Source organism: Heterodontus francisci, chromosome 18 (assembly GCF_036365525.1).
Source record: "Heterodontus francisci isolate sHetFra1 chromosome 18, sHetFra1.hap1, whole genome shotgun sequence".
Classification (NCBI taxonomy): domain Eukaryota; kingdom Metazoa; phylum Chordata; class Chondrichthyes; order Heterodontiformes; family Heterodontidae; genus Heterodontus; species Heterodontus francisci.
Genome location: NC_090388.1, coordinates 47,474,744 through 47,491,562, shown reverse-complemented (window position 1 = coordinate 47,491,562; position 16,819 = coordinate 47,474,744). Strand labels below are relative to the sequence as shown.

At 45.6% G+C, this 16,819-nt stretch overlaps 1 protein-coding gene across 6 annotated transcripts in view; it reads right to left on the bottom strand.

Moving 5' to 3' along the window:
* The window catches only part of LOC137379599 (sodium- and chloride-dependent GABA transporter 2-like), a 77,220-nt gene that overhangs the window by 9,921 nt on the left and 50,480 nt on the right, over positions 1 to 16,819 (bottom strand). For all 6 annotated transcript variants that reach the window (XM_068050660.1, XM_068050658.1, XM_068050663.1 and 3 more), the window contains 2 exons: positions 15,417 to 15,554; positions 14,528 to 14,630 (listed from right to left, as the gene is read on the bottom strand). In XM_068050660.1, the coding sequence (XP_067906761.1) occupies positions 14,528 to 14,630; positions 15,417 to 15,554 (241 nt within the window). The remainder of the gene's footprint in view (positions 1 to 14,527; positions 14,631 to 15,416; positions 15,555 to 16,819) is intronic.

Sequence of the window (16,819 nt, the reverse complement as noted above, 5' to 3'; positions counted from 1 at the left end):
CATCGCCCAATTAGCGGTGGCGGACATATGAAGGAGATAAAATATTGGCAGCAGCGGGCCCCATTTAAAAGATGGGTGCCAGCCAATACTGAGGTTGCCATTTGTCCAAAGGGTGGAAGAAGGAGCAGAACAGGGGGAAGTGAGAAGGAAGTCCACCCCTGTGCTACCCCCTATTTTTCTGATGCCTCACTGGAGGTGCTGCTGGAGGCGGTGACTGAGTGTAGAAACATTCTGTTCCCTGTCAGTGGCAACAGAAAGCCTGCAAGGCTCAGCAAGAGGGCAAGGCTGGAGGTGACTCATGAGGTCAGCAGCAGAGGAGTGGTGAGGAGGAACGGGTTGCAGTCCCAGAAACACTTCAGTAACCTTCTCAAGACTGGAAAGGTGAGTCCAAAGAGAGACCCAGATGACATGCCTCCTGGTCGGCAGTCACCAGAGTACAAAGTAAAGTAGCATCCTTAGGGCACATAGAGTTCTCCTGACCATGGGAGAGATTGTGTTCAGCAGCCTTGCAAACCCATAAGCGTAGGTCAAAACTCTAGTGATATTGGACAGGAGGCTGGAGTGCAGACTGCAACTTCTTATACAACTGAAAGGCTGCGAGTGGTGAGGGAGAGAAGCATTGTCCTAACTGCGTCTTTCTTCACCCCTTGCAGTCCAAGTGGGAGTTGAATGTCAGGAGAACAAGAGGGCACGCCTGGATGGCGGGGTGCACAGCTTGTGTTGCTGATACACTTTGAGGAGCTGGCCCTTGATGTGGCCAGAGCTCCAAGCCACAGGGTCATTGGAGATGGAGAAATGGGGTCTGGCATAGACAGAGTGAAAACATCTCAACATCTCCATGTTCAGGGAATGTATGACAATTCTTCCCGCACAATGAACTGTCAAAGATAGAGCTATCATATCATTATTTTAAACAGCATGAACATCTGTTGACTGTCCCGATCCTTTTTCACAGTCTTCTCTTATGTCTCCCGCAGGGCCAGCTGCAGAGGGCAGGAGCTGAGACAGCGCCAACAAGATCCCCAGGAGTCAGAGGAGGAGCGCTCCTCAGAGCCAGAACCATCACATCTTCTTTCAAGCACAACCTCCCCCAGTGCAGATACTTGCATGTTGGTGGGGTCCTCTCAGGTTATTAGAGAGGGTGGCACAGGGTAAAGCACACATCACATCAGACCAGGGGCATACGGGGAGGCAGAGTTAGCTATGGCCAGCCCTCTCGGAGGATGTGGGCAGGCGCAGCCCTGCTCAGCAGGATGGAGACGCAAAGCCTAGGGAGTCATGAAACAGGTGGCTTTACCTAGAGAACCATCATGACATGAGAACCACCATGAGAATGGAGGAGTCCATTCATTTCATGTGCTCTGCAATATCTCAGGGCTTTGAGCGCATGAGCTCCTCCATTGAGAGTGTGACCAACCTCACGGAGAGCCATATGCAGCATCACTCAGAGTGGATGCAGGAACAGTGCACTGACATGCATGGAATGCATGCTGCAGTCTGTAGCACTGACCGGTTCGTGGTGCAAATGGCACAACGAAGCACTGAGTGGATTCCAGCTGTGCCCCAGAATGTAGAAGAATCCAGATTGCAGCAAATACAGAACAAATACAAAAAGCAGGAAGGTGAGGCTCTTGAAGGCTATGGGGTAGTTGCAAGTAAACATTTTTTTAAAGCAAGCAGGGTTTTATCTCATCTGTGGCTAGCATTTGTACACCTTAGAGGTTCCCCATAGTAATTACTGTATGACACCATGTTAATGAAGGCATCAACTTATACTTCAGTAACTGTTACAGACTGTCAAGGTATAAATCAATAAAGGGAACCTAGAAACTGAGAAAATAAGTCTTATAAAGGGAACTCATTCAGACCATATTATGAATCCCTCCAGTGATCAAGGGTGCCATGAAAAGGCTGAGGAGGCAACAGGTGGTGACGAGGGGCCACCCTTTACATGGCTCCGTCATCATCATCCGCCCCCATGGCCCCTCTGATGGACGCAGCATCGGTAGACTATTAGGGACAGAGTAGAAATGATAGGGATGGCTCACCCTTTTCACCACTCAGCTGATTGAAGACAGCGTGTATAAAAAAAGTTTTTCAACTCCTGAGTGCTTTAATTGTCAGGAACAGACAAATGACAAGTTTTCTATTAGGTTTTAAAAGAAAGATAAATATTTATTGTTCAACACTCAAATATACACAACTACACCCACTCTCAAACATACAGATACAAGCACACTCAAGAAAAGATAGTGATTATAAAAGTTGCATGCGCTTATGTCTTATGATTTCAAGAGTTTTCTGTCAGACTTGCTTTTCCGCAGGGTGAAGACTTTGAACGATGCAGGCCTGTAATCCTTTTTTTGCCCACTGAAGAAAAACACTGGAGGTTTTTCAGGAAGGATTTGTTGTTGTTTTATATTTCGCAGTAGCAGATTTCTCTTGTTATACTCCAGTCAAAGTTCAATGACGGAGCCTTGGTACAGTTCCTCAGGTCGAGAGTTCAGGGCCAACTCGAATCTCTGCCTACATATGGCTTAAAGCTGGTGACCTTAGGCAGGAACTTTTCGCTTTGCTGACATCAATGTTTTTCTGCTGTCCCTGTCCACTCAGAACATCTCTTATTTACACCCCTTATCAGAAACCTAGTTTCCGTCATGTGACCAGAGCACCTCTTTGCATTGTCCTCATAAATAGTTGCTGATAGTTAAGCTATTGTCAGACAATCGGGTTCGGGTATCACTCATCCACATACCATCTTGATAAAATAGAGCTTTTCACATTCATTTTCTGGAGTTCACGTTTGGAATCAAAGAGTCTGCAAGAGTATTATGAACCCAGTTTTTTTTTATTCGTTGGAGAAATACAGTCAATATCACAGGAAGGGTCATTTGCATTTTAATGATCTCACCAAGACTTGGCCAAGAAGGAAAATTAGCTCGGGGTTCTTGCAGTTCCATATATATTGGCAGGAAAGAAAAGTTCACCTGACCTCTCAACTCCATTTTGTTTTACAGGAAAGTGTCCGTTTTGGGTTTATATTTCATAAGTTCATAAATTCATATTGTGTGAGTGTGACAAGAGTCATGCCCTGTGGCAGAAGCTGCCCTTGCATTGATGCTGGTGCAGCAGCCTTTGGAGGTGCCTTTCCAACACCTCCACGATGAGGCTGAGTGCCACGGGCATCTCAGACCCAGACAGATACGAGCAAGCAGTCCACATCCACCTCATCCTTAGCCATAATGGGAGCAGCACCTCATAGGAATGGCTGTGAATGCATGCCACCATGTCAGTAATGTTACTTTGTGGGTCTGTTGTTAATAATATCACACTATTATTCGATAAAGCACTGGCCATGTTGTTGCATGAAGGCAGACCTGTGTGTCTTCATTTCATCACGACGTCAGCTGCCACAAACCTTCGGATGACCCTCAACCAGGGCACACAAGTCAGCAACCATCTGCCTGGATAGGTGCAGCCTTCTGGGCACTGACGCTCCAACATGTCCAGGTATGAGCCAGGTATGTGATGTTCCATAACTGAGACGTCACAAAAGGGGAATTTCAGCCCATTGTTCTTTACTGGAGTGGATTGACACGCTTATTATATCCCTTTTGAATTACCTTTCAGTCAGAAGTAGCCATGTAACTCCTACAATCCAGCCCTCTTTCAGCCTGATATATATATATATATGAATATATGAATCCCCAATTAATGCTCACCACCTGAATATAATTTGGACCCAATTGATATACAATTAAGAGTCACCAGTGCCCACCTTGCTAGAAAAATGTGTTCTCTAAGGATATGGAATCTAACAAAATATCAGTAGCAGCAAAGAGAGTAGAGGCAATGGAGAGGATAAAAATTGAGAGGGGGAAGGTACTAAAAAGGTTGGCTCTGCTTAGGGTAGATAAGTCAACTCTTCTGGATGGCTTGTAACCCAGGTTGCTAAAGGAAGTGGGAATGGAGATAGCGGAAGGGCTTGCCATAATCTTCCAATATTCCCTGGATACTGGGGGGAGGTGCCAGAGGACTGGAGAGTGACAAATATGACAACCTTATTCAAGAAAGGCTGTAAGGACAGTCCTAGCAACTACAGGCCAGTTAGTTTAACATCAGTGGTGGGTAAGGTATTAGAAACGATAATCAGCGAAAATATCAAAGGGCACTTAGAGAGCTTCGAGTTAATTAAGGATAGCCATCATGGATTTGTAAATGGCAGACCATGCTTGACTAATCTAATTGAATTTTTTGATGAAGTAGTGAGAAGGTGTTGATGGGAATGTGGTGGATGTTGCTTATATGGATTTTAAGAAAGCATTTGATAAGGTACCATATAAAAGGCTCGTTAACAAAACTGAGGCTCGTGCAATAGGAGGGTCAGTGTGCAATTGGATAAAAAAATTGGCTTAAGGACAGAAAACAGCAGGTTGTAGTAAATGGTTGCTTTTCAGAAGGGTCAGTGCTGGGACCACTGCTTTTTTTTATATATATAAGTGATTTGGGTGTTGAAATACAGGGCAAAATCTCAAAATTTGCTGATGACACCAAACTTGGAGGTGTGGCAAACTGTGAGAATGATATGAACTGCCTGCAACAGGACATAGATAGGCTAGCAGAATGGGCAGAGATGGCAGGTGGAATTTAACACTGACAAGTGTGAAGTGATGCATTTCGGCAGAAGGAATGGAGTGAGGCAATATATACTTAATGGCACAGTTCTAAAGAGTGTGCAGGAACAGAGGGACCTGGGGGTGCATGTGCTTAGATCTTTGCAGGTGGCAGGACATATTGAGAGAGTGGTTAGTAAAGCATATGGGATCTTGGGCTTCATAAATAGAGGCATTGAGTACAAAAGTAGGGAGGTTATGCTGAACCTTTATAAAGGCAGGTGGAGAAATTTGAATTCAATTACTAAATCTGTAATTAAAAGCTGGTCTAAAGATGATCATGAAACCATTGGCAATTGTTGTAAAAACCCATCTGGTTCATTAATGTCCATTAGGGAAGGAAATCTGCCGTCCTTACCTGGTCCGGCCTACATGTGACTTGTTATGAAAGTGACACTTTAAAAAAAAATTATTAAAGGAATTTATGGTTAAGCTGAATAAATATTGGACCAGGTGTTTTTAAAAAAAGCCAGCAAGAGGGCACTGAGGGAGGCGATTGGCAACAATGTTGCTGGTTGTCACATGGCTCAGGTTGGAGATGGAGTGGAAACCCTGGTAACAGGGGCAGAAAACTGACAAGCGTTCTAGTTGTCAGTCAGTGTGTGTGTGGTTCTACCTTCTGGAAGGAGATAAAAGTCAAATCTGCTGCAGAAGGAGAGCATTCCAATGAAGAACAGAAGACTACAATCCAGCTCGATTTCCTGCAATTCCCTGAAAGATTCTGTGAAATTCACTGTGTCGATTTGTCTTGTTTCCTGTATTTGAAGCCTGCTAAAAATAATTCTCACCACCACCTGAAGAGAACTGTTCTAGGGGGATTTAGGTGGCCTGCCTGCATGTGCTCGGAGGGTGGGCTGTGTACCAGTTTTGGGACAGCATGTCTTATCTGATATTTTCTTCAGGAGTGGACAAATGATCTGCCCGGGTGCTTTTTTTTGTCTGTAATAGCACTCTGATCCAAAAATCACTTTTTTTTTCGTTTAACTGGTATATGTGTGTGTGAGTGTGAAGGGGATAAGGTAAAAAGGGACTTTAAAATTTGATTAAGGTAGAAAGGGGACTTTTAAAATTTAGTGTTGGATTTTTAAAAATTTGATCTGTGTTTTACTTCATTACTAGTTAAGACTTGTTTTACAATAAACTGTTAATTTTGTTGTTCATTAAAGAAACCTAGTTGGTGTGTTCTATTCTAGGAAAAATAGTGTATCTGATTGATTTTTTCAGCAAGTGGGTAAATTTAAAAGATTTTTTGTGACCTGTGGAGAAGTGGGACTGAATTAACAGAGCACTCCTCCCTCTTTGGTCATAACCGACTGCAGATCCACAGCAATGTGGTTGACTCTTAAATGCCCTCTGAAATGGCCTAGCAAGTCACTCAGTTGTATCAAACCACTACAAAGTGTAAGAAAAGGAATAAACTGGACAGACCACCCGGCATCGACCTAGGAACTGGAAACGACAATGGCAAACCTAGCCCTGTCGACCCTGCAAAGTCCTCATTACTAACATCTGGGGGCTTGTGTCAAAATTGGGAGAACTGTCTCACAGACTTGTCAAGCAACAACCTGACACAGTCATACTCATGGAATCATATCTTACAGACAATATCCCAAATACCACCATCACCATCCCTGGGTATGTCCTGTCCCACTGGCAGGACAGACCCACCAGAGGTGGTGGCACAGTGGTGTAGAGTCGGGAGGGAGTTGCCCTCTGAGTCCTTAACATTGACTCTGGACCCCATGAAGCCTCATGGCATCAGGTCAAACATAGGCAAGGAAACTTTCTGCTGATTACCACCTACCGCCCGTTCCCCTCAGCTAATGAATCAATGCTTCTCCATGTTGAACACCAATTGGAAGAAGCACTAAGGGTAGCAAGGACACAGAATGTACTCTGGGTGGGGGACTTCAATGTCCATCACCAAGAGTGGCTCGGTAGCGCCACTACAGACCAAGCTGGCCGAGTCCTAAAGGACATAGCTGCTAGACTGGGTATGTGGCAGGTGGTGAGGGAACCAACAAGAGGGAAAAACCTACTTGACTTCATCCTCACCAATTTACCTGTCACAGATGCATCTGTCCATGACAGTATTGGAAGGTGTAACCACCGCACAGTCCTTTTGGAGACGAAGTCCCGTCTTCACATAGAGGATACTCACCATCATGCTGTGTGGCACTATCACCATGCTAAATGGGATAGATTTCAAACAGATCTAGTAACTCAAAACTGAGCATCCATGAGACACTGTGGGACATCAGTAGCAGTAGAATTGTATTCAATCACAATGTGTAACCTCATGACCCGGCATATCCCCCAGTCTACCATTACCATCAAGCCGGGGGACCAACCCCGGTTCAATGAAGAGTGCAGGAGGGCATGCCAGGAGCAGCACCAGACATATCTAAAAATGAGGTGTCACCAGGTGAAGCCAGAATACAGGACTACTTGCATAGCAAACAGTGTAAGCAGCATGTGATAGACAGGGCTAAGTGATCCCACAACCAACAGATCATATCTTATTTATTTATTTAGAGATATAGCACTGAAACAGACCCTTCGGCCCACCGAGTCTGTGCCGACCATCAACCACCCACAATCCTACACTAATTCCATATTCCTACCACATCCCCACCTGTCCCTATATTTCCCTACCACCTACCTATACTAGGGGCAATTTATAATGGCCAATTTACCTATCAACGTGCAAGTCTTTGGCATGTGGGAGGAAACCAGAGCACCCGGAGGAAACCCACGTAGACACAGGGAGAACTTGCAAACTCCACACAGGCAGTACCCAGAATTGAACCCGGGTCGCTGGAGCTGTGAGGCTGCGGTGCTAACCACTGCGCCACTGTGCCGCCCATAAGCTCTGCAGTCCTGCCACATCCAGCTGTGAATGGTGGTGGACAATTAAACAACTAACAGGAGAAGGAAGCTCCACAAATATCCCGATTCTCAATGATGGGAGAGCCCAGCACATCAGTGCAAAAGATGAGGCTAAAGCATTTGCATCCATCTTCAGTCAGAAGTGCCGACTGGACGATCCTTCTTAGCATCCTGCTGAGGTCTCATGTGATATCAAGAAATGGCTGAAGGCACTGGATGCTGCAAAGGCTATGGACCCTGACAACATTCCGGCAATAGTACTGAAGACTTGTGCTGCAGAACTAGCCGTGACCCTAGCCAAGCTGTTCCAGTACAACTACAACACTAGCATCAATGCCAAAAATGTGGAAAATTGCCCAAGTATGTCTTTACACAAAAAGCAGGACAAATCCAATCCAGTCAATTACCACCCCATCAGTCCACTGTCCATCATCAGTAAAGTGATGGAAGGTGTCATCAACAGTGCTATCAAGTGGCATTTGCTCAGCAATAATCTGCTCACTGATGCACAGTTTGGGTTTCACCAGGACCACTCAGCTACTGACCTCATAACAGCCTTTGCCCAAACATGTACAAAAGAGGTGAGGTGAGAGTGACTGCCCTTGACATCAAGGCAGCATTTGATCAAGTACGACATCAAGGAGCCCTGGCAAAACTGGAGTTAATGTGAATCAGGGGGGAAAATCTTCCCTGGTTGGAGTCATACCTAGCACAAAGAAAGATGGTTGTGCTGGTTGGAAGTCAATCATCTCAGTCCTACGACATCACTGCAGGAGTTCCTCAGGGTAGTGTTTTTGGCCCAACCATCTTCAGTTGCTTCATCAATGACCTTCCGTCCATCATAAGGTCAGAAGTGGGGATGTTCATTGATTGCACAATGTTCAGCACAATTAGCAGCTCCTCAGACATTGAAGCAACCTGTGTCCAGATGCAGCATGACCTGGACGACATCCAGGCTTGGGCTGATAAGTGGCAAGTAACATTCATGCCACACAAGTGCCAGGCAATGACCATCTCCAACAAGAGAGAATCTAACCATCTCCCTTTGATGTTCAATGGCATTATCATCACTGAATCCCCCACTATCAACATCCTGGGAGTTACCATAGAACATAGAACATAGAACAGTACAGCACAGTACAGGCCCTTCGGCCCACGATGTTGTGCCGAACCTTTAACCTACTCTAAGATCAAACTAACTACCTACCCTTCATTCTACGATCATCCATGTACCTATCCAAGAGTCGCTTAAATGTCCCTAATGTATCTGCTTCTACGACCACCGCTGGCAGCGCATTCCACGAACCCACCACTCTGTGTGTAAAGAACCTACCTCTGACATCTCCCCGAAACCTTCCTCCAATCACCTTAAAATTATGCCCCCTGGTGATAGCCCTTTCCACCCTGGGAAAAAGTCTCTGGCTATCCACTCTATCTATGCCTCTCATCATCTTGTACCCCTCTATCAAGTCATCCCTCATCCTTCTTCGCTCCAATGTGAAAAGCCCTAGCTCCCTCAATCTTTCTTCGTAAGACATGCCCTCCAGTCCAGGCAGCATCCTGGTAAATCTCCTCTGCACCCTCTCTAAAGCTTCCACATCCTTCCTATAATGAGGCGACCAGAACTGAACACAATATTCCAAGTGTGGTCGAACCAGGGCCTTATACAGCTGCAGCATAACCTCGTGGCTCTTAAACTCAATCCCCCTGTTAATGAAAGCCAACACACCATACGCCTTCTTAACAACCCTATCAACTTGGGTGGCAACTTTGAGCGATCTATGGACATGGACCCCAAGATCCCTCTGTTCCTCCACACTACCAAGAATCCTGTCTTTAAGCCTGTATTCTGCATTCAAATTCGACCTTCCAAAATGAATCACTTCACACTTTTCCAGGTTGAACTCCATCTGCCACTTCTCAGCCCAGCTCTGCATCCTGTCAATGTCCCGTTGCAACCTACAACAGCCTTCCACACTATCCACAACTCCAGCAACCTTCGTGTCATCGGCAAACTTGCTAACCCAGCCTTCCACTTCCTCATTCAAATCATTTATAAAAATCACAAACAGCAGAGGTCCCAGAACAGATCTTTGTGGAACACCACTGGTAACCGAGCTCCATGCTGAATACTTTCCATCTACTACCACCCTCTGACTTCTATGGGCCAGCCAATTTTGTATCCAGACAGCCAACTTTCCCTGAATCCCATGCCTCCTCACTTTCTGAATGAGCCTACCATGGGGAACCTTATCAAACGCCTTGCTAAAATCCATATACACTACATCCACTGCTCTTCCTTCATCAATGTGTTTTGTCACAACTTCAAAGAATTCAATAAGGCTTGTGAAGCATGACCTGCCCCTCACAAAGCCATGCTGACTGTCTCTAATCAAACCATGCTTTTCCAAATAATCATAAATCCTGTCTCTCAGAATCCTCTCCAATAATTTGCCCACGACCGACATAAGACTGACTGGTCTATAATTCCCAGGGTTATCCCTATTCCCTTTCTTGAACAAGGGAACAACATTTGCCACCCTCCAATCATCCGGTACTACTCCAGTGGACAGTGAAGACGCAAAGATCATCACCAAAGACGCAGCAATCTCTTCCCTCGCTTCCCGTAATATCCTTGGGTATATCCCGTCTGGCCCCGGGGACTTATCTGTCCTCATATCATTCAAAATTTCCAGCACATCCTCCCTCTTAACCTCAACCTGTTCGAGCATATCAGCCTGTTCCACGCTGTCCTCACAAACGACCAGGTCCCTCTCACTAGTGAATACTGAAGCAAAGTATTCATTTAGGACCTCCCCTACCTCCTCCGACTCCAGGCACAAGTTCCCTCCACTATCCCTGATCGGCCCTACCCTCACTCTGGCCATCCTCTTGTTCCTCACATAAGTGTAGAACGCCTTGGGATTTTCCTTAATCCTACCTGACAAGACTTTTTCATGTCCCCTTCTCGCTCTCCTAAGTCCATTCTTCAGTTCCTTCCTGGCTACCTTGTAACCCTCTAGAACCCTGTCTGATCCTTGCTTCCTCAACCTTAAGTAAGCTTCCTTCTTCCTCGACTAGCTGTTCCACATCTCTTGTCATCCAAGGTTCCTTCACCCTCCCATCCCTTCCCTGCCTCATCGGGACAAACCTATCCAGCAGTCGCAGCAAGTGCTCCCTAAACAACCTCCACATTTCTGTTGTGCATTTCCCTGAGAACATCTGTTCCCAATTTATGCTCCCCAGTTCCTGCTTAATAGCATTGTAATTCCCCCTCCCCCAATTAAATATTTTCCCTTCCTGTCTGCTCCTGTCCCTCTCCATGACTATAGTAAAGGTCAGGGAGTTGTGATCATTATCACCGAAATGCTCTCCCACCGAGAGATCTGCCACCTGGCCTGGTTCGTTGCCAAGCACCAAGTCCAATATAGTCTCCCCTCTAGTCAGCCATTGAGCAGAAACTGAACTGGACCAGCCACATAAATACTGTGGCGAGAAGAGCAGCTCAGAGGCTGGGAATTCTGCAGTGAGTAACTCACCTCCTGTCTCGCCAATGCCAGTCACCATCTACAAGGCACAAGTCAGGAGTGTGATGGAATATTCTCCACTTGCCCGGATGTGTGCAGTTCCAACAACACTCAAGAAGCTCGACACCATCCAGCACAAAGCAGCCCACCTGATTGGCACCCCATCCACCACCTTCAACATTCTCTCCTTTTACCACTGACACACAGTGGCAGCAGTGTGTACCATCTACAAGATGCACTGCAACAACTCACCAAGGCTCCTTCGACAGTACCTTCCAACCCTGCATCTGGATGGACAAGGGCAGCAGATACATGGGAACACCACCACCTACAACTTCCCCTCCAATATGCACACCATCCTGACTTGGAACTATATCGCCATTCCTTCACTGCTGCTGGGTCAAGCTCCTGCATCTCCCTTCCTAACAGCACTGTGAGTGTACCTACACCCCAAGGACTGCAGCTGTTCAAGAAAGCATCTCACCATTAACTTCTCAAGGGCAATGAGGGATGGGCAATAAATGCTGGCCTAGCCAGCGACTCCCACTTCCCATAAACAAATAAAAAGCACTGGTTCGGCTCCAACTGGAGTATTGCATCCAGTTCTGGAGACTACACTTAAGTTAGGATGTGAAGGTGCTTGAGAGGGTGCAAAGGAGATTTACCAGAATGGTTCCAGGGATGGAGAATTTTAGCTACAAGTTTAGGTTGGAAAAGCTGGGTTGTTCTCCTTAGAACAAAGGAGATTGAAGGGAGATTTAATAGAAATGTACAAGATTATGACAGGCTTAGATAAGTTAGACAAGGAAAAACTGTTCCCATCAACAAATAGTGCAAGAACTAAGGGGACACAGTCTGAAAATTTTTGGCAAAAGATGCAGGGGGAATATGAGGAAATATTATTTTTATGCTGCTGGTGGTAATGACCTGGAACTCACTGCCCATAAAGGTGGTGGAAGCAATGACCTCAAGAGGAAGTTGGATGGCCACCTGAGATAAATAGATTTGCAGCGCTATGGGGATCGAGCCTGGGAGTGGGACTGACTGCATAGCTCTGTGGAGAGGTGGAATGGACTCGATGGGACAAATGGCCTCCTTTGTGTCGTAAATGACTCTATGACTCTACATTAACTTTCTGATGGATTCCAACAGTAATGAGAGACTCCTGGCATTTGCAGCAGTGGCTGGCTTCTCTTGTGTTCAAACCTTGTTTAGGAAGGATATGAATTGTACTGAATAGAGGATAAGTAACCTTCTTGATGAGCAGCTGGTTGACTAATGTGGCAAAGATCATTAGATTCTGCATGGGAGGATCCATTTACAGGGAATTTCAAGACAGTAGTGACCTTGACTAGTATTAAAAAAACACTGTTCTCCTCACGCAAGTGAGCTTTAGCCAGCCCTTAACATATTTCTCCAATAGCCACCGAGGAGAAGCACAACCTGATCAGGCACTGATGACCAGAAAAATCTAAGTAAAACATTGTTGGCCTGTAGACCTTGGAGAGTGGGCATCAGTATGTAAGGAAGCGATGCCTTCTGTGAAACCTGACTCCAAAAATATAGAGTCTTGGCTACAAGAGTAGGTCAGAAATTATATGGCTACAAGAGCAGGTCAGAGGCTGGGAATTCTGCAGCGAGTAACGCACCTCCTGAATCCCCAAAGCCTGTCCACCATCTACAAGACACAAGTCAGGAGAGTGATGGAATACTCTCCACTTGCCTGGATGAGTGCAACTCCAAACACTCAAGAAGTTTGTCACCATCCAGGACAAAACAGCCCGGTTTATTGGCACCCCCTCTACCACTGACACACTGTGGCTGCAGTGTGTACCATTTACAAGATACATGCCAGCAACCCATCAAGGCTTCTTTGAAAGCATCTTCCAAACCTGCAATCTCTACCACCAAGAAGGACAAGGGCAGCAAGCACAAGGGAACAGCACCATCTCCAAGTTCCCCTCTGAGTCACATAACATCCTGGAAATACATTGCTGTTCCCTCATTGTCACTGGGTCAAAATCCTGGAACTCCCTATGTAAAATGCGCTGCAGCGGTTCAAATAGGTGACTCACCACCACTTTTTCAAAGGCAATTAGGGATGGGCAATAAATGCTGGCCTTGCCAATGACAGCCACATCCCCTAAATGACTAAATAAATTTTTAAAAAAGAGCCAGCAGCTTATGTGAATAGTAAGGGTCCACTCCATGGTCAACAGATGTGTGATCACCACAGAAGGGTAATGCAAGCTGGTGATGATTTTACTGACATTTGCCATCATTCTGCAATACTCATCCATTTCTTCACTTTTCCACCTATTCAGAATAGTTAGTGGATGGCTGTAAAGGGATACAGGACATTTCCATCTCACCTGACTGATGATAAAAATCCATCACCTCAACACACCTAAGCAAAACAGGCAAACTGAGAGCCTCAGGACCTTCTGAACATTGTAAAGCATACCATTAGCATTTTGAAGCAATGGTTCAGAAAATTTGATCTCTTTGGGTACTCCCTACAATATGGCCTCGACAAAGTGGCTGCATCATTGTAGTTTGCTGTATTCTGCACAACCCTGGCAATGCAAAGAGGATTGGGGTTGGAGGAGCCACAACAACAGGAGATATCATCAGATAAGGAAGAATTGGATGAAGGCAAAGACAAAACACCAGAAGGAAGGCCAGCAGAAGGCATCACAGCCAAACAGACCAGGGGGCAGTTGATAGAACAGCACTTTTGGTAACCTCCTCAACCTCCCTTACTTAAAGTCAGAAAAAGACCCTTAGCATTAACAGTTCTTGCTATCCCTTCACTATTTCCTTGATTCTGTATTGAAAAACATGAAATCATTCAGCCAACTTCTATATCAAAGAAATACCAACAATACAGATAAAGGAGTTACAATGAGTAGAAACCATAGACCAAAGCTGCAAATATAATAAAGGCATTGATTTTAATTCCAAACACAATATTGTAGTGAATTATTTTGTCACTCAAATGAGAAATCCACAGTGCTTTTTCTGAAAAGAAGGTTTACTCATTCTACTACTCCTATGAGGTGTTCCTGTAGTGGCTTCAGCAGAGCTGATATTGCTCATGTGAGAACCCTTGAAATGCTTATGGTCGGTGACACCTGGGAACTCGAACCTCGGTGGGACTGACAGCAGACTGCAATACTTTGGTTGCTGCCTGGACTATCTGGCCTAGCTGACCTTCTGACACTATGGTTAGTACTGGTTAGGGGTTGATGAGGAAGCAGACATCCTGACATCCTGAAAAAGGGCAACACTTGTCACTCTCAATCACTCTACCACCCACCTAAAACCTGCTCAGAGTTAAAATCAGGGCCACTGTATCTCTCCTCTCAGTCATAATCTTTCAAAGTATTTTGATTTCATTCTATAATGCTTCACCATGTGTCTAAGTCATTTACATACCATATACCCAACTGATACAGAATGCTTCAAAAATTGCCAGGAACAGCACAGATGTCCCACTGACTGCGTAGTAGTCCAACAGCTGAAAAATATACATTCCGCCCTGGAGGAAGAGAAACAGAGATAAAGGCCTCAGGTTCTGTGCTATGAAGCCTGCATTTCGAATGATAGTCAGTAACAACAAACAGGTGAATCAAAATCAATTATTGCTTCTCTTAAAACATAAAATGATATAAAATGCTTATTAAATCTTCTTGAATGCTAACTTAATTATCTTTGGATCTTTTATTGCTAGAGATTTCTAGGCATTTTCAATATGCTCAGAAATTAAAACTTCATGATGATCTTCAAATCTGAAATCATTTAAGGGAATAACAGAGCTTCATGCTGTCGTTCAACCTCAGTGAGAAAACTGGTCAGAGTCTCTCATTCAGTGAGAAGGCTGGTCAGAGTCCCTGTCTCACTGAGGAGGTTTGTTAAGGTCTCTTTTTCAGATAGAAGTCTGGTCAGGGTCCCTGACTCATTTAGTAGGCTGATCAGGGTCTCTGTCTCAGAGAGAAGACTGGTTAGAGTCTCTAACACAATAAGAATGTTGGTCAGGGTCTCTGGCACAGAGAAGGCTGGTCATGACCTCTGACACAATGAGAAGCAAGGCCAGAGGCCCAGATTTATGGCAGAAGACCAGTAGAAACAGCACAAATTCCATAGCCGTGGTTTTTAACAAGGTAATGCTATATTTAAAAATGCAGGATAGGAAAGAACTGCTGTGACAGTCAGTTCCAGGATGAGACCTTCATGCTGCTACAGATTACTGCATCAAACACATTCAACTCATACTCAATCAAAGGTTTTTCAAAACATTTAGAGCTCCAGAAAAACAACCTCTCACCTCTGTTACCATCAGGAGCCCAATAGTAAATGAAAAGATTGAGATGCCCACAATAAGAAACTCCCTAGAGCATTTTCTTTGGAAAATTCCAGGAAACATATCTATTGTTGCTGTCGCCAGGCCTTCCACAGCTACAAACTAAAACAAGAACTAATTACCAGACAGAAGGCTCAACAAAACAAATCTTATTAGGCAGATACTTTTGTGTACATGAAGGTAGGATTATCAGAATTGTATATTGGAAACCTCTTAGATTCATAGGGCTGGATTTTATACTGGAGGTGGGGTTCCTGGTGCAGGGCTGTAAAGGCAGGGGGAGCCATGCCTCTGTCTTTTAGTGCCCCCCACCCCCACCACCATCTGGAGCGATATTCCAGTCTTTTTGAATCAAAGTTTTAGTAGGTGAGATCCCTATCCCTCGAAAGAGTTTAAAGGGACGGGGATCCCACCTCCAAGAGCTGCCAGCCAATCAGAGGGCCAGCAGCTTAGCAGTGCCACTGGGCGCAGTGGTCACTGCCGGTACTGCAGAGGACTTGGACCTAGGCCCAGCGCTGGAACCCGAGAACAGGGGTAGGTGATGCGGGGTTGCCAGGGCCAGTTGGAAGGCCCCGGTGATGATTGTGCAGTTCAGGGGGTAGGGGGAGCTGGGGGTGGGGGTGGGGAAGTTGTTCTTGTTGGGGCCCTCTGTGGGACACAAATTGCCCACGAAGGAGGGACACCCCACACCCCCCCCAAGCCCGGAGGGAGGGCACCTCGTTTTACAAGGCATTCCCCCATGCGGCAGAGCTACCACCCCACACCCCCACCCCGCCCCACCGCTGGCAAGATTCCCAGCAGCAGCAGGAAAAGGCCCTTAATATGCCACTTAAGGGCCTCGATTGGCCTTTGGGCAGGAAGACCATCATTGGCCTAGTATGCCCTGGGAAGATCGCTGGGCGACGAGGAGGCGACAGGCCCTCCACTCTGCCACCTCGCCCCCCAACCCCCGCCACTCGCCATGACTCTCTGTGCCCACCGCCTCAGGGAGCCTCAAAAAATCTCAGCCGTAGAGTCTTACAGTACAAATGGAGGCCATCCGGTGCATGGTGCCTGTGCTGACTTTTTAAAAGAGCTATCCAAATCTTCCCACCACCCTGCGCTGTCTCCATAATCCTGTAAATTACCCTTTCCATGTTTATATCGAATTCCCTCTTGAAAGTTATGATTGAATTTACCTCTGCTACTCTTTCAAGCAGTGCATTCCATATCATAACAACTCACTGTGTCAAAAAATTCTTATCATGTCCCCTCTTGTTATTTTGACAACTATTTTAAATCTGTATCCTTTGGTAATCAATCCTCCAGCCAGTTGAAACACTTTCTTCTTATTGACTGCCAAAACTCCTCAATCCCATTGACCTTCT